Source organism: Triticum dicoccoides, chromosome 2B (assembly GCF_002162155.2).
Source record: "Triticum dicoccoides isolate Atlit2015 ecotype Zavitan chromosome 2B, WEW_v2.0, whole genome shotgun sequence".
NCBI classification, from domain to species: Eukaryota; Viridiplantae; Streptophyta; class Magnoliopsida; order Poales; family Poaceae; genus Triticum; species Triticum dicoccoides.
This window is the reverse complement of record NC_041383.1, coordinates 28544193-28566581: the sequence shown is the minus strand read 5'-3', so window position 1 is coordinate 28566581 and position 22389 is coordinate 28544193. Positions and strand designations below refer to the sequence as shown.

The window sequence follows — 22389 nt, the reverse complement described above, 5'->3', positions numbered from 1 at the left end:
TATATATATATATATATATATATATATATATATATATATATATATATATATATATATATATATATATAAGCATAACGTTTACAATGTGTAGTATCATAAAATACCAGCAAACGAAAAATAATTAAAATGGAAACACAAAATTAAATGAAAAAGAAATCATAAAACTAAAAAACCCCAAATCTTATAGTACCGGTTGGTGTTACCAACCGGTACTAAAGGGCTCCAGGCCTCCGGAGCTGGCTCGTGCCACGTGGTTGCCCTTTAGCACCGGTTCGTGCTGAACCGGTACTAAAGGGGGGGGGCCTTTAGTGACCACACTTTAGTGCCGGTTATGGAACCGGCACTAAAGGGCCTTACGAACCGGTGCTATTGCCCGGTTCTGCACTAGTGTCTAATTGGATTGGTAAAATACCCCTAGATTTCTGGATCATAGGGGTTTCGGCTGTGAGCGCGTCCATACATCCATCTGTCGGCTTCAAGAGGGCGCGGCATTGTAGTTCCGAAAGAGCGCTATAGTCCCTCTGGAAATGAAAAACGTGCTTTTGGTTCGAGTTTCTTCATGGAAAGATAGTTCGTCGAAATCTATCAACATGGGATCTATTTTGGAAGATCACTACGACGGAACACCTCTCCATCCCCATTACTGGTCGGCCAAACTATGAGTCCCACCGGGAATAGGCGGCCCGCCATGGGAAGTCATGTGATGCCACCACTTCTAGTATGATGGTGGCATCTCTGGTGTGACCTTGGTACATTCACCGCAGACCTTTGGGGCAGTTTTCCTTTGCCAATCCATGCAATCAATTGATCTGAGTATTCCTGGAAACCCCCTTACCTCTCCAATAGCCAATAACTTCTCTGTGTCCTGCGCATTTGGTTCTCTGAGATACTCCGGTCCAAACACCTCAACCACGGCGCGGGCAAATTTGATAGTAGTCCTCAAGCATGTGCTCTCCCCCAAGCTGACCATCTCACCAACGGCGTCTGCAGCAATACCAAGTGCAAGCATCCTCAGGGCAGCCATGCACTTCTGCTTGGCCAAGAAAGAGAGTTGGCCGCAATAATTCCTTCTCAGCTTGAAGTAGTCATCGTGTGCCTCCACTCCCTCCATAATGCGCAAAAGAAATGGTTTCCGCATGCGCAAATAGCCACGAAACCATGGATTATCCAGAAAAGCAAGTGTGGGAGCTACCTAGTCATTGTGCAGTAGCTTTGCTCCAGACACCCTATCCCGGTTGATCACTCTTCTTCCTTTGATTGAGACCTTGAAGTTGAGAATATTCTCCACTTGCCGGTCCATTTCCTCTTGCATGCTCATGAGCATGATCATGTCCACTTCTTCGTCCGAATCCGACGAATCGAAGAACTCGTCTTGAACCATTTTCTCAAGCTCCGTCCGTCCATACCCCTCGTCCGACGAAGCATCGGAATCCATCATTTTCCTAACAAAATCACAATAATTCCGGTCGATCAATGTGTCAAACACATCAAGCGCAAGGCGGAGCCAGAGAGTTGCCGGACGTACCATGATGGTGTCCGGGCCGGTGACGATGTCCCCCGCGGCGAGGACGGGAGCGCTCTTCCGGAGTTGGCGGTGGGCCTGAGAACGGCTACGGAGCGGGCGCAGCTGCGGAGCACGAAACAGACGGCGTGGAGGAGGAAGAAGAGAGGAGATAGCAAATGGATCCGGCTGGTCTACGGGGTGGATTTGTTGCAATTTCTGGTGGGGTCCGGCTGTCGAGTCCGACGTGGCGGACGTGGCCGGGCGCACCTGAGCGTCCCATATCCGCCTCATATTTGGGCTGGATATCGGGGGTGCGATCAGTCCGGGCATTTGAGTGCCGTTTGATGGGCCCGTCTGGGTCAAAAATTCGTGATCGGGCAGTGACCGCCGGCTCGCCCGGACGTGTGAGACGGATTTGAGAGGTCCGGTTATAGATGCTCTAACCCATGTGTGGTGGTTTTGCCTAAATAACTTGCAAAATTTATACGAGCAACCAAACGGAACAAGCAGACTCACCACTCCTCCAAAATAAAAATAAAACGAGAACGCTAAAATACAGTTGGCAGCAATTCTGGGACAGGTCCGAATGACTCTGCTGTCGTCCGATTTTTGTACCTTTCGGTTAATTTCGCGGACCTCGCTTTCAGTAACACGTCCAAGCATCCATGTCGCTTTCACTGCCCAGGCATGCATGTCCCAAACAATCAAGCACGCACATGCATGTTCCTTCAAACGCGCGCCCATGCATGCATACGAGTTGGGCCTGCGTGATGCTTCGCCATTGCTGCATTGTTGTTGCGTCCGTGCTATATTAGAGCATGTATGGCCGGCCGCCCCGCAAACCCGCCTTAAATGTTCATGCGAATGGTTCGGTCAGTGTCACAAAAACGCCGGACGTCTCAAACGTTCAGACAGATTGGCACTTCTCATATTTAGTTCAAATATTAGGTTGATAAAGGAACACCCGGGTGCGACCGGGTGCGTCTGCCACGTCGAACCCGGCTCACGCTGGCCCGTCTGATCCCACACATATTCCTTCTGTTCCGCTCCCGGACCAAACCCTGGCTATTCCACTCCACTCCACTGTGCCATCCAAGCTCCCATCTGACGATCTCCGACCTTCTCTGGCATGGTGGGCAGTGAATCCGAGTCCTACACCTCCAGATCTGTCGACCATGAGCTCATCCCACGTGGCCCAGAGAGTAGATGACCATACGGTTTGCGCTCCGCCGCTCTCGGGAGGAGGCCGCGCAACAGCAGCACTCGGGCTCCTTCCGTCTGGAACCTATTGCATCTGCACAAATGGTGCATGGATCCACCGGCAGGGGTGCCATCGCTGCCTCACCGAAGGCGGTGCGGTCTTTCTGGCGCCCAAACACAGTGGCGGATGTGTAGCCCTTTCGTTGGCGCACCGAGCTATAGGACCCACCATGGGCGTCCTCTAACACAAACATGGCGCGGCGTGCCCGCCGTGCGAGGCAGCGAGCGTGGGAGGCAGCCATAGCTCTCGCGGCGGTGGACGTTGGCAGGACAGAGTCACATTCTCCAGTGCCTGTATGGTGCACCAGTGCAGGTGCCGCAACTGCGTCGTCATGACGTCAACTCCTCCTAGGACAGATCCATCATCAATCTCACATCCAAAGGCACCGTCCGGGTGCCGGGCTCCAACGAGGAAGAGTAGGACGTGGGAGACGACGGCACCTCGAGTCCCGTAAGCCGGTTCATGTGAATAGCATGGTAATTTACGCATCTTACACCTGATAACTTACGTACAAACAATGTGGTAACTTTGGCAGGGGTGGGGCACCTCCAATAATTTCTATGTGAATAGCATGGTAATTACGCACCGTAGACCTGATAACTTGTGTGCAACACGTTGATAACTTTTGACCCCTGGAAAATAAAGTTGAAGAAACATGTCCCCGGTAATTTTTGTGTGAATCACATGGTATTTTACGCACCACGGACCTGATAACTTAGTTACAAACACGGTGATAACTTTGACTCGGGATAAAAAGTTGTTTAAGACATTCCCGACAGCTTCGGCGTAAATAGCATGATAATTTACACACCACAAACCGGATAACTCATGCACAAACACCGAGATGACTTTGAATGGGGGGGGGGGTGTTAAAAACAGCTCCAATAACTTCCGTGCAAATAGCATGATACTGTACGCACCATATACGTGATAACATACACATAAATACCGCGGTAACTTTGATCGGGGGGTGGTTGGAGGGGAGGAAGTTGTTTGAAAACATAGCCCCCCCATAACTTCCATATAAATATCATGATAATATACACATTGTAGACTTGATAACTCATGGACAAACACCGTTATAACTTTGACCACAGGGGCGGAAGTTGTTTGAAAATGTATCCTCAATAATTATGCGTAAATAGCATGGTAATATACGGACTACAGACATGTTAACTCATGAACAAACACTACGGTAACTTTGACATGGGAAAAATAGTTGTTGAAAATGTACCATGGTAACTCATGTGTAAATAGCATGATAATATACACACATCAGACATGATAACTTAGCAAAGGCCTGATAACTATTTGCAAGAAAAAAAAGTCGGCAGGACAAATCAACATGAGATGTAGTTTTGAGGGTCTCGTCGAGATGATTTTTTAATGTGAAAATGAATTTTCGATCGGACCAACAGTTTTGAGCTATAAAACATTTTGATGTTTCAAATAGGGGAGAACTAAGATGACATTAATTTCTTTTCTATCTAATGCATGCATGCATGTGCTTATGAAGAGAAGGTTGGAGGAACTTTTTTGTTCTGCCCCGATAATTTCTATGTAACAACATGATAACTTATGCACTACACACAAGATAACTTGTGTAGAACACGTGATAACTTTTTACCAGAAAAAAAAGTCATCCAAACACATGAACATGGGATCTAATTTCGAAGATCTCGTCGCTACGAATTTTTTATGTCAAAACAATTTTTCAATCGGAGCGACGGTTTGAGCTACAAAACATTTTAAAATTTTGAATTTGATGGAATCTCTGCTGACATCAGCAATTTTGTCCTACATGCATGCATGCAGCAATTAGGGGAAAATGGTACTAAATGAGTTTGGTTTAGGAAAAAAAACTGAAGCACTGCATACACCTAATAGATATGGATTGATCGTTCGGATCTGACGCTAAACTCTGGTCGACTGGAAATTAGCACAGTCCCACTCCCTTTTTGCTTCCTGACGTGCCTGCGGATTCCTTCCATCTCTCGCATGCGGCGTTCAGACTCCAGATCGGGTCTCGCCCGTCCGTACCAGGCCACCGGTCGCCGGCCAGCTCCCCGGCGACCCCAGCTTACTCTCCCGATTCATGGCGTGCTAGTCGATCCCCTGCTCAACCACATTCAAACACTAGTTATAGTTCATGGTGATTATTCATCCGCGTAACCCCACACTCGCATAAACCCCTCACGTTGCCCCCGCGAGCGATTGTGGGGGAGATCCCTAGCCGCCGCTCCTAGCCCGCCGTATTCATGATCCTTCCCTCGCCGCCGCCGGCGTGCGCCGCTGATCCGGCCGGTGTAGGCGGCGGCGTGGATTCCTTTCTCCTCGCACGATGCCGGGCGGCGCGGGACGACTGCTTCAACGACGACGGCTTGCGGGTCCATGGCACGACGGCATGCGGATCCCGGCGGCGGCGCTTGGCAGCGTAGATGGATTGGTTGGGTGTGGCATGCCGACCGGCTGGACCTGGCTAGAAGATGAAGGTGTGGCTGGGCGTGGCCAGTGGCGGCGGCGGCGTCCAGCCCGGATCGATCCGGTCTTGGCGGTGGCGATGGCGACGGCTCGCTCGGATCCATCCATGGTGGTGGCGGCGGCCCCTCCGCCGGGGATGATGGGCCAGGTGGTGTGTCCTTGTGGCGGAGCCGGTGGCAGGGAATCTTGGGATCCCGTGTCCGGGCTCGCCGCAGGACGCGCGTGGTGGCCGGAGCTTCCTCCGGCGTTGACAGCGCTTGATCCGGGATCGCGGCGGCGGTTGCCGTTGTATGGGCGATGACAACGGCTGGCGCAATGGTGGGTGCTCCCTGTAGCGCCCATAATCGGGGCAGCGGCCCCTCTTCATCAACGGCGGCGGACTCCGGGGTCGTGTGGGCGACTCAGAGTGCGGATCTCGAGATGGTGACGGCCTTCTAAGGCTGGTGGCAGTATGGGACGTCCCATCCATCAACAGTCGGGTTCGATGCTGCTCGGTAGGTGACACATGAACCTCTCTTGGAGTTGTCAGGTGGTGCCTGTCGTCGGCAGGTGAGGCCACCGGTGGATGTGCTATCGGCGGATGCTACGCACGACGTCTTATACGGAGACGTCAAGTCATGCCTGCTACCGGCAGGTATTGCACGCCGGCTCTGGCAGAGGTATCAAGTTTAGCCTGTTGCTGTTGGATCGAAGGTGGTGCGACAGTAGCGGGAGGCAGGCGGTATGTGACGTATTTGTCTTCTGTTGTCTCCTCCAGAGGTATCCAGCTATCGTGTTGTCGTTAGATGGATAAAGGCGGATGGTACAGACAGCTTCAGCGACGAGCTTATGCACTCCGGTGGAAACACAAGAGCTCTGATCGGGCTATGTCGTCGCACGCCTGTGTCGTGTCCTTGCTGAAGGTGATGGATTGAAGCTTTGCTTTGAGGATGAGAATCCGAAGTTCAACCTTGTGGTGGACTCGCCATCATCGGCGCGCATGTGGCGATTCCTTCTTGAAGGGGTAGCCTAGGAGTTGTGTATTTTTCGTTTATATTGTGTCTTGTATCATAAGGTTAGTGGTTATCTGGGGGAGTTACTGTCGCGAGGTATATGGCCTCGGGGTTTGTTTTTCGCTTTTTTCCGGGTTGATGGTGTTCGGCTGCTGGATTTACTCTATTAATAATATATGGCTGCATGCATCATCCTGATGAAGAGGCCGGTTATCCTCCTTTAAAAAAAACTAGTTATAGTTCAGGTTGATTATGAGAGTTCCTGCTATTCAATGGTTTCATGCTGACAAACTGTATAAATACAGATAGGCAGATTGCTTCTGAAAACCAGCAGAAAATATCACAGCTCACGCCTGCTCGCCACAATACTACTAGCGCAATTAATTATGACCACCGTCTACCCAGTTCTCACACGACTGGGAGTTGTGTACCGAAACTGTTTCAAAAGGAATGTTTTGTACTAGTGTATATAAGAGCCCAAGACGTTATATGGACACTTTTTTAGTACTACTCCCTCCGTTTCTAAATATTTGTCTTTTTAGAGATTTTAAATGGACTACCACATACGGATGTATATAAACATATTTTAGAGTATAGATTCACTCATTTTGCTCTGTATGTAGTCATTTGTTGAAAACTCTAGAAAGACAAATATTAGGGAACAGAGGGAGTAGAATGTTTTGCACATCTTTCGGGTGGAAGACAACTTCCTCATTCAAATCTTTACATAAACAAGCACAGTTAACTAAAGGCATCAAGTCGAACCTTAACACATTCGAGTTCACAAATATCTCAGATATAGGAATGTACCAAAAGCCCAGCATGCTTCCGTTCTCGTAGATCAGCTCACATGGCAGGATCCAAGAGGGGTCACATAGTATGTAATGCATTGCCAATTGGCCATAGAACATTAGAGACGAATAACTTCTGAAGCTTATTTTGGATGAGGCGACCAGCCTGAGCACAACAGCAAGTACCCCTTACTCTTGTTGTTCCGACGAACTTTCTGATTCATCCACTGCTTCGAGCAAAAGAAAGAGCTTTCAGTGAAATGGCATTATAAAATTACTCGTGAAACCAATGAAACTAACATGTATATATCTATCAGCTGATTTCAAGATGTGCAGTTGTTTTTTTCTAGATTTAGAAGGAATGGAGCACATGAACAATAGGGACGTATGTAGAATTGTAGATACATTATATACCTGCAAAGTTGGAACAATCGCTCATATATGTGACAAAGCTTCCAGTCTCTTTTGTGTACAATACACTACATCTCTTATTCTGCTTATCTCCTGACATTGTGTTGTCGCAGAGGCTGGACGTATTTGGTATCATCTTGATATTAATATATTGCTCTTTGTTGAAAACAAATCTCTTGTTCTGCTCATATCCGTCTGCATAGGCCTCCACATGTTCGATGTGGCTAACATTGTCCCACTCTAAGGCAGTGTCTTTAAGAGAGATGAAATACAGAAGCTTCAAGTTACAGTCAATCTGCAGCCGACTTAGTTCTAAATCCTGCAGATACCCTGGGAGTGTTCTCATCTCATGATCTTTCAGTTCGATGCTTGAAAGTGCCTTCACAGCTTCTAATACCTTCAGTTTCGGGCAATTGGATACCCTAAGCTTTTCCAAATTAGGAAGATTAGCAATCTTCTCTAAACTGGAATTGGAATGTAAACAAAGTTCCACAACCGAACTGAAATTATCTATGGAAAGGAGATCCTTGGACCTTTCAATTGTGATCACTCTCAACGCCATTGTCTGGGCTGCAAGGCCAGGAGGGAGATGGCTCAATCTGCATCCAGTGATATGTAGACTTTCTAGAGCATGCATCGCTTCCCACTGCACATCCCAGTCCCACTCTTTCCAATGCCGCATTCCGTAGAAAATCAGCTTCCTCAGCTTTGGGAATATAATAGTAGAGGTAGCCATGGAAGCAAAATGATGACTCATGACATTTATTTCCTCGTCAGAATCACTTTCTAAGGTCAAAGTAGGGTCGAGGAATTCTTCTCCAATGCGCCTGATGGACAAAGCATGTTTAATGCAGAGCGACTCCAAACTGGGAAGCTGGCCAAAACTGCATGGGAGCTGTGTGCATGAACGCAAGTTCTCAAGCTTCAGTAGCCTCAAGTTCTCGAGGTCTGATGACAACAGCCACACTGGGAGTTGCCTTCCAAAATATCCTGTAATAGTAAGATCTTCCAATGATGGCGAGGGGCGGAGCTCGTCATATACCTCTTGGCTGTGCTGCTCATATGCATCACTGCTAGTGCAACATAACCACAATGACCTAAGATGCCTCTTCTCAGCAAGCATCGAACATGTCGCCGATGAGTTGGCAGATATATTCTCCGGGCCTCTTATTGTGAGATGCATAAGCTGGTGAAGTGGCCCAAGCTCTTGCACGGTGCACCAACTTTTTGCAGTATCAGTATATGCTGGAAATCCCTTCAGCAACACCAAATTGACAAGCCTTCCAAAGTCTCTTGGTACTGTCATCACCTGTGTTCCGGAGAGGTCGAGAAACCTCAACCTCTCTAGATTCACAATGCTCCTGGGAAGACATGTCAGATCTTGACAGCCTTGAAGGCAGATGCACTGCAAGCATTTCATCTCGCCAATGTAGTCTGGTAATGCAGACACGTCTGTGTTGCTTAGATCCAAGTATTTCAGAAGTTTGAGGTGGCGCAGTGAGTCAACCAGTGTATAGACATTTGTCTTGTTCATGTGTAGTATCCGCAGGAGTGGAAGAGTACTCAAAGAATCACCGGGTTTGATCACCATGTTCCCAAAAGATAATAATGCTCTTATTGACTTGTGTGTCTGTAAATCACTGTACTCAGCCCCTTTGTTTGACACGGATACTCTGTGAAACTTTGATAATGGTGTAGAGGTAATTTTTCCGTCTTCAACCAGCAACACTTCATCTCTTGCGATATGATGTGCAAATGAACGGAGTACACTGGGGATAACTGCACAATGACTTTGATCAAAATTCCCATCACATGGTTCAAGGAGATTCCTTGTTACTAACTCTCGGTAGTACTCTAACCCCAAAGCTTCTGGCCTATTTGAACTTCCATCAGAAGGAATAAATCCTTCAGCCATCAACATCTGGATGACCTTATCATAATAGATAACCTCATCTTCATAAAAGAGACAGCAGTAAAGAAAGCATTGTTTCAGGTGGGGAAGTAAATCATCAAAGCTTAGGTAAATTGACTCATACAGTTCTGCAGGCAATCCTTTTTCTGACCATTTTTGGTTGTTTAATTCATCCAACCAAGCAGAATTAGTTCTGTTTCTCTTTTTCAATTGTTCGGCTACAATTTTGATGGCAAGGGGTGAAGAATCACATTTTTTGACAATCTCCATTCCAAGTTCTCTCACTCTGTCAAATTGGTGTTCATCTGTGTTACCCGGGGCTACCTGCCAAATACTCAAAGCATCAACCTTCTAGCTGAATGGTCCAACATTAGACTAAAGCGAATTGCAAAAACAACTATGCAAAGATGGAACGTCGTCCCTATAAAGTAAAAAAGGGGGAAGTGGAACACTGTATAATAAAGAGTTAATTCCATTTTTTTACCCCCAAAAAGAACCAAAGTGACAGAAATCTATAATACCTAAATAGTTCATCCCCACTATCCTATTTCTCTTGACATGCAAGCTATCCACCTCATCTTCACATGCAACTACTCCATCTCAGCAATTTTCACGGACATCTATAAAGCCACGTCATCCTCTATTTTTTTCTCCCACTGTGCCGCTAGACGCCTACCCACCCACTCGATTCTCTTCCCTGTCGCTTCCTCTTCGGCCTCCCATAACTGATGAGGCAATCCGGCGTTTTATCTCCCACGGGTTAGTACTTTCCTGTCTCTCCTCCTCTCTCTCTCTCGCCGGCGTTAGGCAGACATGCTTGCTGATAGCCGACGTTGCTTTTAATCTTGCCTGATCTTGCCAGGACTGATGGGGGAGATTAGGTAGGCATGTTTGCTGATGGTGGGCGTTGTGCAGTCACAGGGATGCCCTCAATCTCGAATCTTGCCGCCGCTCCACAGGGCGGTCGACCACCTGCCATCCATGTCGCCACCGTGGATTGGCGCGTCCTCCAGTGCCACATGGAGCGTCGGCTGTTGTGCGGTGGAATGGACCCATATCAAGCTCCCTCCTCCACTTCAAGGTCCGCCTCTCAAATCCTGAATCGTGTGATTAGGTGAAATTATTCAATATTAGTTACACGTGTAGTTTCTAATTAACGGGATATGTGTGATCCCTCCATCAGTCCCTCCGCCTCCTCCTCTCACGCCGCCGGCTACGTAGCGGTGCAGCGTGCGTCCGCTCTCAATTCTGAAGATCTACTGCCGTGCCATTGGATGCAGAGAAATTATGTGTGACTGGCTACCCTGCGCAATACGGATCCTGAACACGCAGTCACCCCCTGCCTGGAGGAGTCGTCGCCGTGGCATCATCTCATTGCCCGTGTGGAAGATGGGAGTGCCCCGTTCTCGAAGCTGGGAAGTCATAATTTGGTTATATATTTTTTGCATTTGTGGACACAAAATTACGTACGTCAACCTTGCATCACTCTGGCAATCTATATGTTGATTTGTTTCGTACTAATCACCTAACATCAAATTTGCAACCACACCCTGAATCACGCGGTGTGGACTATGGTCATCAGCTGATCATCCGCTGTCCTTTTTCTTATCAGGATTGATGCTCTACCCAAGATCTGCACAGCTGTTGACTTCAAATTGTTCTCCGTTTCTGCTACCTGACACAGGGTACTGATCCGAGGCAAGTATTGATCTAGGTCATCTGCAACCAGCTACGATCAAGATCAATATCAAAGTTGTAGGAATTGTTTCTGTACACGACTACTGCAACCGAGGAAGTATAGTATAGGCTTCTATTTTCAACAAGGTTTGGTAATGTTACACAATGGTCATTAATTTTCCTTGATTTTCTTCAGAGATGTGGATCTCTTATGTTTATTTTATCACGTGATGTCTCTTTTCTCTCTGAAATACCAAAATGCTCTTCACTGGCATGTATTGTCATTATTGCGCATCCCAGGAAAATATTTTTCTTGCATAAAATTTGGTAATGAATTGTTTTACTAACTTAGTTCTATGGGATTCAGTATCCCCTCTAATTGGTTGGCTACACAGAACTGATGATTCACGAGCAAATGTTGGATATTGTATCTGTCAAACCTTTGGATCTACATGCGCCCATGCAGGTTTGTTCCGCAATGAAAGCATGTGCTCTCACAATGTGTTTTCTCCATTTCTTTATCCAGGTAAGCTTACATGCTATTGTACTTATCTTCTCATCTCTAGCCCAACATGCATTCATTTTATCTATTATCGTACTTAATTATATATCTATATCATAAATCATGACAATGTATGTTGTACCAAGTCATTTCTTGGTTTCGTTTGCAAAAATGCCAAAGTATCGATAGGAGCTCTGCGCATGATAATTCGTTATATTCAGGTTGGCAGAAATAGTGTTACAGGAGAGTTAACAAATGCAAACTATAGTTGCAGTAACACCAATCCAACCACTCACGGGATTACTCTTGCTAACCCACTACTACTCCAAGTTTCCTCTGTCGACACAACTTTGTAATCCCATGGGCTATTAATGACGACAGGGATTTCAGAAGGTAAGTTCACTTGACTACCTCATGGATTAGCAATCAATGCATTTTCTTGAGTTACTCCCTTTCTTAACTGTAGAAATATGAATTTAAATGCCCCCAACTTAATTGTGGCCCCTTCGGTTCATATGTAGATCCAATATTGTGTTAACAGTTCAACTAGCGCACCCCCTTCGGTTCATATGTTATACTCATTATATTATACAGAAACTACATCCGAAATTTGTTGCCTGTGTTTTACATCTTGCATATTATGTTCCTTCATTTTTAGTCAGGTAAGCAATGCTCTGAATAATTTTATTCTTTTACCCATGCATCCTGTGAAATTTGACAGTTCATACACAGTGATGCAAATCTCCAGCATAAAATTGGGGCCCTCATCTGCATCTACATTATATTATCCTTTGGGAAATACATCTATCATTTTTTTTGTGAAACAAGATACATTCTATTGTCTCTTACATTTGAAAAAAAAAACACTACAAGTTTGAAGGATCAGCCAGGAATGAATTCGTCATTATCCTTAATATTTTGTTAATATATTTCACATAGCATTAATCTCATGTCCTATATTTCAAAAAGAAATCTGTAAAAAGGATTGTGCTGATGCATCCATTTTTTTTTATGTTTGCTCATTTCTATTTTATTATGTTTCACCGTCCAGAGTTGGCCTACCTTCAAAGAAGAAAATAAATCATCTCATTTGCATAATTGAAGGTAAATGTTATAACTAAAATAGGTGATTTTTAATTTGCTTCCGTCCTTCCTTTGTAATACATTAATAATATAACGAAGCTGGATAAGAAACAGTTCAGATGTTCCTTCAAGCTATCTAAATATAATAAATGAATCTCACGTTATACATTTCAACATGGTGTCAGGTGGCGGCTCACTACTTGCTCTTCACCCTCTATTGCATTTCATATTGAATCTTTTGGTGCCATTTATATTACCTCATTTTGTTTTATGTTCCGAATGGCCTGATGGAGTTTGTTAGTTTTGTTTGACGATGTTAAATTGGAGAAAACAAGATGTTTCTTCGTGCTATCCTTTTTCACGTGGAGCCATCTACTATGGAGCAACGCATGATTTACATGCAAAATCAACTATAAGTCCCACAGCAACGCGCGGGGCAATATCTAATTACCCCAAATACGAGAAACAGTCACATTTTTACAATTAATTTAGAGATTCTTTCCACATTCAGTCCATATTTGAAATATTCCCCAAACAAGTTAGAGCAACTCTAATGGGGCGACCCATTTCATCCGCCCGCGTTCGTTTGGGTCGGCGCGGACAAAAGTGGCGGCCCAATGCGCCGACCCAAACCCATTTCACGTCCGCGTCGCGTCCGCGCCGACGCATTTGCGGCCCAAATTTGCGCCTGGAATGCGTCGGCGCGGACGCGCCGCGCGTCACCTCGCCGTCTGCCGCGTCACCACCTGGCGGTCGTCCAACTACGACGGTCAACATAATTTATGACGACCGCCCACATTGGGCCCACTCGTCAGCGACGGCGGTCGTCCTTTTTTAAGCCGAGCGTGCGACGGGGCCGTCCTCATCCACTACAATTCGCCCCCCCTCCCCATCTGGCCACCCCTGCCCCCACGCCGGCGACAACCCTAGCCACAGCCAGCATGGGTTTCTTCTCCGGCATCGGCAGCAGCCGCAAGGGCAAAGCCCCCGCCCGCCATTCCCCCTCCCTCCCCGTGCCGGCGCGCGCTCCCCGGCAGAGGCAGCGCATCAACGTGCCGTTGCACCAGGCCGAGTGACACTGGCACCTCCGCGTGCCTCTGCCGTACCCGGACGTGACGCTGCCGCATGACTGGCATTTGGATCCGGAGAGGATCCCAGTGCCGGCGGCGCCGCGGACGGCGAGGGCCCATGCGGAGGAGGTGCGGCGACGGCGGGCGTTGCTGACGTCGGAGCAGCGCGCCGACCCGCACTTCGTCGTCGACTCGCCCAACTGGGCTCGATGGTTTGCCTTCGAGCACAAGGAGGCGAGGCGACGCGGCGTCCGCGGCGTCAACCACAGCCTTCCGCCGCCCGCGCTCGTCGTCCGCGACGAGGACCAGGAGGCCGAGGCCGCCTACCAGGCGGCCATCAAGGAGAGCGAGGAGGAGGAGCGGTGGAGGGAGTCGGACGAGGCGGCTTTCGAGGCTGCCATGGCAGAGGCCATGGCCCTCTCCGCGACGGGCGACTGCGTCGTGCCGCCGGTGGCCCCGCCGTCCCCGCCCAAAGTCGAGCCGGAGGAGCCGGCCTACCTCGAGCGCTACTCCTGGACCGGAGTAGTGCGAGAGTGGGTCAGCGCTCCGCCCATCTGGCTCGGGGCGACGGAGAAGCAGGAGGCAGCCTACCTCGACCACTGGCGCCGCGTTCGGCTGGCCGAGGAGCGCCGGGAGGGCGAGCGCGAGGCCGAGGAGGAGGCGCGCCAGGCCTAGGCAGCGGTGGCGCAGGCAGCGGCGGCAAAGCCCGACATCACCGTCGTCTGGAACACGGCGTTCCCCTGGGCCGGCCCTGCGCCGACGCTGATCGACCTCACCGGTCCCGACGCAGAAGCCGCCGCCGCCAAGGACGCCTAGGGCAGCGCGTCGTCTAGTTTTTAGTGTTTTAATTAATGTAATGTGGACTTTCGCCGGCCTTCGTGGCCGGCTTTATGTTCAATTAAATGCATATACTTATTTTCAAAATGCTTCCAATACATTTTTTGGCGCGCCGACAAAATAGGTCGGGCCAGCGTTGGGCGCTCGCGCCGACCCAAACACAACACCGGACGTTTGTGTCCGCCGGGCCAACCCAAACGGACAAAAAACGGACAAATGCGCCGTCCGTTTGGGTCGGCTCGTTGGAGTTGCTCTTATGGCTAGGCATGCAACGAAGTTCATTTTTTTTTAATTTTGTGCTGGTTTTCATTCTGGTATTTTCCCCCTAAAATCTGGTTCAGCGCAGCAGATGTTTCCTCAAACACGTGCCATGCGCTGTAGAAATTGATCGGGCCTCCAACGGGGCTGGCACCAAGGCCGCCTCGCCTAGTGCCCCGCCCGCGGAGGCTCGCGCTTGGTCAGCGGCTTAATCGATCAAGGCCGAGCCATGGGAGGATCCGGCAGCCACGGCCGTCTCGCGGCCGCAACCGGGGCTCCCGCTCCAGGACAGCGCGTACATTAAACTGATTGTTGTCTGTGCAGGAGCCCTGGACAGAGAAAAGGGAGGAAGGGGGCTCTGATCTGCTGTTTTGCGCTGAACCCATTTTTCCAAAGAAAAAAAAAACAGAAAGTACGATAAAAAAACTGCCTATGTGGCAATGCCAAATCAGCAACAAATTGAGGGAACCCTTAAGACTGAGTGTAATTTGTGTCAAGGGGGTCAAAATATGGGAATAATCTCGAGTGACACGACAGGAGTGGGAGCACCACGACCGAGCCTGCAAGAAGGAGCACTGAAAACTAACAGAGTACTTTCCTTAATTCATTCAGAGTACAAGGCAGGGGAAGAAGGCTGCGCCGAGGGACCGCCCATCTCCCAGCTCGGAACTGGAGGAACACCATAGGGATACATGGACGACGCCGTGGGTGCAGGAGTAGACTGGTACAGGGGCGCGTAGGCGGTGTAGGCGTGCGGCGGCGGCCGGGACCCGAGGAGGCCAGGAGCGCCGACAGAGGGGCGCATGCCGGGCGCCCAGGCTCCACCATACGGGGACGGCGCAGCCCAAGGCATCGGCCAGGCTTGGACGAGCCCAGTCCACGGATCAGCTGTGGGGCGCCATGTGGAATAGACCGGCGAGGATGATGCCGCAGGCGACAGAGGTGGGGAAGAAGCCGCGGGCGCCGACGAACTCGACGCCGAGGAAGAAGAGCCCTGCTTCGGTGGACGGTAAATTGGGTTCTTACCCTTGTAGTTGGGGCTGGGGCGCCATCCTGGCGGCGGTTGCGCGGCAGGTGGCGCGGACGAAGGAGCCACTGGTGGTGGAGCGGAGCGCGCCGTGGTGTGGAAGAGGCGCGGGGCGCCAGTCTTGCGGGCCTGAGTCTGCTCCTCGAGCTGCAGCATCGAACGGGCCTCGGACAGGGTCGGCAGAGGTCGGAGAAGCGGAATCAGGGACGCTTGTTGGGCGAACCGCTCGTCCAGGCCACCCATGAGGGCGTGAAGAAGAGCACGATCGGCAACCGTTTCTCCAAGCTCGCGGAGTTCGTCGCCAATAGCCTTGATCTGCTGGCAGAAGACGCCGACGGGGCGATCACCCTGGGTGACCGTGCGCAGCTCTGTGTTGAGGGCAGAGATGCGAGCGTCCCGATTGTCTTGAAAAAGACGACGGAGCTCCACCCAGATGTCGCGCGCCGTCGCGCCGTCCTTGACGACGAGGTTGAAGAGCTCGATGGAGATGCGCGTGTAGAGCCATTGGATGATGGCGAGATCATCTTTGAGCCAACGTGGATTGTGAGGCTCCGGAGGTGAGTTGTCGGAGAGATGATGGAGGAGAGAGCAGCGGCCAAGGTGGATCTTGAACAGATGGCGCCAGTGATAGTAGTTCCGGCTGTGAAGGTCGAGAACAATGGGGATGAAGGGGGTCACGTCGGTGATGGTGTCACTGAAGGAGAGGGAGGGGATGGTGAGGGTAGTAGTGGTTGCCGGGCTGGTTTGGTTGCCGGCGGCGGGCTGGGAAGGATTGCCGGCGCTGGGGTTGGCCATGGTGCTGGCGTTTAGGAGAGGATCGTGGGGGTAACTGATACCATGAAAACTAACAGAGTACTTTCCTTAATTCATTCAGAGTACAAGGCAGGGTACATATAGGAGGGCCACGCCCAACGTAACAGAGAACGTGCGCCTAGTCGTGCGCAGATCGTGGGGAGACTTGGTGGACCGAGTCTCCTGTCTAACAAGAACGACATCCACGCACGCAGCCTCTGTCGGCCAGGGACTTGGCAAGTGGTGTACCCCGGTGCTCCAACCCTTCTGTCGTATCCCCGCTCGTCCAACCACCCGCAGCCATGCTGCCCAAGCGACCATGGCTGCCCGCCTGCACCTGAGCTACACCGTCAGCCCACGACCAACACGCCTAAAAAATGTGACCATTTCTAGTTTTGGGGGAATTTCTGTCACTTCTGCCCATTTTAGGGTAAAAAGGGGAATTAACTCTATAATAAAAATGTAATAAAAGAGGCGTGCACGTATACGAGGGCTAGATCAGATGGCTCTCACCGTCTACCCAAAAATAGCACTATAGCAAATCCGTTAACAAAAAGGTATAACTATAAACAACTACAATTACTAACCTTTTTCATTAGCAATGACCATGCATCTTTGGGGTTCATTTTGTCAACTCTGTGCACATGTGTAGGTTCCATAGCGGCAGCAACATCTCCATTTCTGGTGGTGACAAGAACAACGCTACCGGGTCTACAAACAGTGAAGACAGGTCTCAGCAGGTCATTCCATACTCTAGAACTCCATACATCATCCAGCACCAGAAATATTTTTCTTCCACGAACTTCCCGCCGAAGCATGGACACCAAGTTGGATATATCTTGAGAATACTCGCTCGGTTCATGCCCCCTTGACCTGAGAATGTTCTTGAGCAGATCAGCGTTGTTGAAGCTCCCACTGACGCTCAACCATATTTCCGTGTCAAAATGCCCACGAGTACGCTCATCTTCGAAAATCTTCCTTGCAAGGGTACTCTTGCCAATCCCGGCGGCCCCAACAATGGAAACGATCTTGATGTTGCCGCGGTCTTGATAAATGATTTCGAAAATCTCGCCCATATCAGGGTTGACCTCTACCCCAACTGTATCTGAAGACAGGACGATCGATGAAGACTTCACATGACGGGGCGCCCTTTGGTTGAGGCTGCTTGTAAGCCCCACAATAATATACTTCAGTGTCAAATTGAGCTGGGCGATTCTGCGGCGGGATCTTAAATCAATAGTCCTTTGCACTAGCAGATGGTACGGATACGGAATAAAGCAACCGGTGCCCATGGAGGAGCCGCGTTGCTCGTGCTGAAAGTGGTCCATGTTGGTTGCACTGTACAGGGCATCCTTGACGCCACTAATGGCAGCCTTGACAGTGTAATCGCTGCTCCACAGGTCAAAGCCAGTGGCAAGGGTGTTAAGCTGAAGCAACGTCGTCCTCAACTCTAGGAGGTGAGCGCCCAAAGTGAACTCTTCTTTTGCGACGATCTCAGTGATTACGTCGACAAAGTTGGATATGAAAGTTTCTAGTACCATTGCCATGGCTTCTTTCTGCATGCAACGAACGATATTATTAGTCAACACCGACGGACCTAGTCTGATACTATATACTACATCTTTAATTTAATAAAGCAGTAGAAATGCGATGGCTGAGAACGGCGGAGATTAACTTGGAAAATAAAACTCGAGAGTTCGGACTATTATTATTATTTGGAAGAGAAAACCGGCTCTCATAGCGAGGGGATCATATTCAAGTTAAGTTGGAGCATCTCCAGCAGCATGTCCAATTAGGGCTGCAAGAAAAGTTCGAGGCTCATGAGCCACTTGAGATCGCCTTGTTTTTGGCTCGACTCGAGATCGACTCGAAAAAAAATGAGCCGAGTTTGAACAATTTATGTAGCTCGACCGAGAAACAAGCCGATCTTGAGTCAATATTGGCTCGCTCGATTTTAGCTCGATAGCTCGACATGATACCATTATGTTAAAAAATCATGCCATATATAAATGAAAATAAGATAATTTGTTACCATATATGATGTTCATGATTTTTCTTCATTTTATTTACCAACAAACATGAAAGTTTAATTAAGTGCAGAGAAGATTTAGGCGTAATTATGATACGTGGTCGGCTATGTGTTAAATATCATGTTGCTTTTGGCAAAATTTCCCAGCATATGCACCTTCTTTTTCTTGTTTTTCGTCCACGAAGACCACCATCTGTTGCTAGTTCGCCCAAGAGACAAAGATGAGCTCTCCTGAGCCCAACCAGATTGCCGTACAAAGTTGTGTCGTGTTGTGTTCTTATCTAGTTGGAATAATCGCCATAGATTTATAATTTTTACCGTTTCATTTAGCTCGAAACTAGCTTATGATCGACTCGAGATCGTTACAAGCTGAGCACGAGTCTTGTTCTACAGCTCGTTTGAATTTTAATATGAGTTGAGCTGAGCCAACTCCAACTCACTCGAACTCGACTCGTTTGCAGTCCTATGTCCAATTGTCCAACCTATCTATTACCTATATAGAGAGGAGATAGCGGATGTTACGGGGAAAAACATGATCAAGCAGCTAGTCCAACCGACAGACTTCATCCTGTTACCAAGCCCTCCGTCCCGATCTCACTGCCGACCGCAACCTGACCAGAACGAGATGACCTAGTAGTCTAACCGAGCCCTATATGTAACGGAGCATCCAGTGGAGTAAATACATGGTGGAGTGTTTTGACTCCACTAAGTATTGGCTAGACCTAGACTATTCCCTATGTGTAACATGTTACTTTTTTTTTCAATTTCGGCCATCGGAAGACATTTAATTGCCTCTTTATTTCATTAAACGACATTTTGATACATTGAAGTACATAATTCATGCTTCGGTAAATCCCCTCACTAAAAATTATAAAGGGTAATATAGAATTTTGACAAATCGTCCACTTTCGTATCTATACATATACATGCGACCATGGGTACATCACTACAGTTGCTATCCACTTCGACGAGCTGACTGCAGTGGCTGACTGCCGTGATACATCACAGCGCGATCCTAAAAGAAATTAAGGAAGCCGCAAAACTTAAACACCAAATCGCAAAAACTAAAGTCGCGAGTGCATAATGCCAATTGCCACTGCAGTAAATAAGATTTGTTGGCCATAATAGCAGAACACTGTATGAACTATAGGCCATGAAAGATTAAACCTTTCTTGAAATTTCGTATGTAATTTTCTTTTGACAATAGTAAATGTTTTTTGAAACACGAACATTTTCAAAATATGTGCACTATTTTTAGAAAACTCAAACATTTCGTGAACACTGTTTCAGAATCGCCAATATTTTTTATAAAAAAATAGGAACACAATAGAAAATGGGAACATTTTCTGAAACTATGAACAATTTATTAAAATATGAACATTTTTGGGAAAACAGGAACAAAATTGAAAACCCGAACATCTTTTGAAGTTATGAACATTTTTTTTTCAAAATGTGACAATTACCGGAACATTTTTTGAATTTGTGGATAAATTTCGAAAATATGAACACTTTCAAATTTTTGTACAAATTTTGAAAACAGGAACATTTTGAGAAAAATACAAACATTTTATGAAATTCCCCCAATAGTTTTTTGAATTTGTGAAGAAAATTTGAAAATGGAATTATCTTTTCAATTTTGCAGACATTTTCTGAATTTGTGAACAAAATTTAAATACGTTGGAAATTTTCAAATTCCAATTTTTTTTTCTGAATTTCTGAACAAAATGTTCATGTTTACTGAAAAGAAGTGAACGAATTTCGAAATTCTAAACTTTTTAAGATTTTTGAACATTTTTGAGGATATCGAATTTCAAACATTTTCATAAAAGGCGAACATGAGAATTTTTGAAGAAAAATTCAAAACAGCAAAACAATTCAAAACGAACAAATAGAGATCAAAATAATTAGAAAAAGAAAATTAAACTTGAATAGTAGAGATCAAAATATATCCCCCAGCGACCTGTTTACTGTTCACTTTTTGTTAGCTTTTCTTTTTTTTTCGTTTCCCATTTCTTGTTTTTTTTTTCTTTTTAAAACATGCTCGTGCTTATAAAACTGTCTTCAAATTTTCAAAAAAATGGTTGCTGTTTAATTTGTTTTCATAAAATACAAATGTTTACATGTTAATAAATTGTATAAAAATTTCAAGAAAATGTTTGTGTCTTTCAAAATTGCTCGGAATTTTAAAACACATAATTTGTTTTTAAAAAAGTGGCCAACTTTTTTGAATATGAACATTTTCTAAAAAAAATATTTTTTTGAAATTTCTTATGTTTTTGAGAAAGTAAGAGCAAAAATAGAAATCTTTGTTTGCTTAATTTCCCCCAAACTTTGTTTATACTTATTTAGAAAAAAAATGTTCAACGTAGGGTGTTCGGGAAGACAAGAAGGCTCCATTTAAGAGTACGTTGCTTCTCAGCATCTGTCAAATGATCCTAATTTTTTATTTCCTTGTGTGACCATTTCATGGGACCATGCCAGATTGTTTTGGTTCTCTACAAATTTCGCTTTATTTGGAGTTTTCTCAATAAAAAAGGGCGATAAATGGCTGGACGTGTCACATTTTTGCGTAAGGTGTCGAAAATCATTCATACCTGAGATGGACGCAAAAGTTGGGGTCCATTCAAGAATGTACAAAAATAGACCTTGTTGAACAGAGGGTGTTCGGGTAGGCTAGGAGGATCCATCTGAGAGCACATTGTTTCTCGACATCCTTGCAATCGACCCAATTTTTCTTCTACGACCTTATATGACTAATTCAATGAACCTTGCCAAGTTATTTCGATTTTAGACCTTTTTTTGCATTTTCTGCAGTTTTCTTGGTAAAAAAATTGGTAAATGGCCCGTGCCGCGACTTGCATACTATGTCGGAAATCATTCTAACCTGACATGGATGCCTACCGTTGGCATATCCAACTATTTACAAAATTTCAAGTCATTAGAAAATGTGCAAAAGTATACCACGCTCAAGGAAGAGTGTTCGGGTATGCCATCAGACTCAGTCTGAGAGCATGCTTTAAGGTCTAATTTTTGCATGGCCTTGTAAGCTCTGTTTAAGGCACCATGCCAAGTTGTTTTTGTTTTCGACAATTTTTTTGTATTTTTTGTAGTTTTCTCGGTAAACAAAGCCAATAAATGTCCTTAAGTGTCGTAACTTGCATACGATGTCAGAAATTGTTTAAATCTGACATGGATGCCTACCATGGGCATGCCGATCTACTTGCAAAAGTTTGGGGCATTTCAAAACATTTTTCGATTGGGATTGGCATTGTCAGGTGATGACCCCCGGGTAGACAGATCAACACTTAGCAATTTTCAAAACATCTCAATCCGGCTCGCCCTCCAGCCGGTCGTCCGGCTCCAGGCCTACTTGGTACGACAACAAAGCTCCGGCCGGCTGGCCGCAAATGGCAGACGGCGGGCAAGCGCCCGTCCCATCCTGCCGTATGACAAGATTGCTCCCTCACAACTGGGAGAGCATGGCAACAATGCATCCCTCACCGCTGCCCTGGGGAGGCGTGGCTACAGTGTGCATGGCTCCACTGACCGCGACGACCGACGTCAGTGCAGCGCGACACTATGCCAACCACCCCGTGACACGACCGGCGACGTGCCACAGTGACGTCCTGTCGACGGGTCCAACAGCCAGTGGGCGCCACAGCCGGCGAGCCCATGAAAAGACTCAGACGATCACACCAGGGCCCCGCCCTCATGTATATTACCCTTGTACCCTGGGAGGCTGACCGATAAGACTTCCCAGGA

The 22389-nt window shown here is 47.3% G+C and overlaps 2 protein-coding genes across 3 annotated transcripts in view; one reads left to right on the top strand and one right to left on the bottom strand.

The window, feature by feature from the left end:
• Positions 1-6912: 6912 nt before the first annotated feature.
• The window catches only part of LOC119361934 (putative disease resistance RPP13-like protein 1), an 18209-nt gene continuing 2732 nt past the window's right edge, over positions 6913-22389 (bottom strand). Inside the window, exons 3-5 of the mRNA XM_037627107.1 lie at positions 17186-18154; positions 7444-9676; positions 6913-7256 (exon numbers count right to left, since the gene is read on the bottom strand). Coding sequence (XP_037483004.1) covers positions 7219-7256; positions 7444-9676; positions 17186-18145 — 3231 coding nt within the window. The 5' untranslated portion in view covers positions 18146-18154 and the 3' untranslated portion in view covers positions 6913-7218. The remainder of the gene's footprint in view (positions 7257-7443; positions 9677-17185; positions 18155-22389) is intronic.
• LOC119361935 lies at positions 9932-11221 on the top strand. Of its 2 annotated transcripts, XM_037627108.1 has the most exons (4): positions 9932-10111; positions 10268-10433; positions 10633-10818; positions 10965-11221. In XM_037627108.1, the coding sequence occupies exons 1-4, from the start codon at positions 10081-10083 to the stop codon at positions 11029-11031; spliced, it is 450 nt and encodes a 149-aa protein (XP_037483005.1). In that variant the 5' UTR covers positions 9932-10080; the 3' UTR covers positions 11032-11221. The 2 variants fall into 2 exon arrangements, 1 of the variants encoding a protein (XP_037483005.1); XR_005173022.1 differs by having other exon boundaries at positions 9932-10433; positions 10536-10818.

What these genes read in the sequence shown, in the direction of transcription:
- LOC119361935 (XM_037627108.1), top strand. Translation starts at nt 10,081, where the DNA reads ATGAGGCAATCCGGCGTTTTATCTCCCACGG. An exon ending in CGGCGTTTTATCTCCCACGG is followed by an intron (nt 10,112 to 10,267) that starts GTTAGTACTTTC and finishes GGCGTTGTGCAG; the next exon opens with TCACAGGGATGCCCTCAATC. An exon ending in ATTTGTGGACACAAAATTAC is followed by an intron (nt 10,819 to 10,964) that starts GTACGTCAACCT and finishes TTTTCTTATCAG; the next exon opens with GATTGATGCTCTACCCAAGA.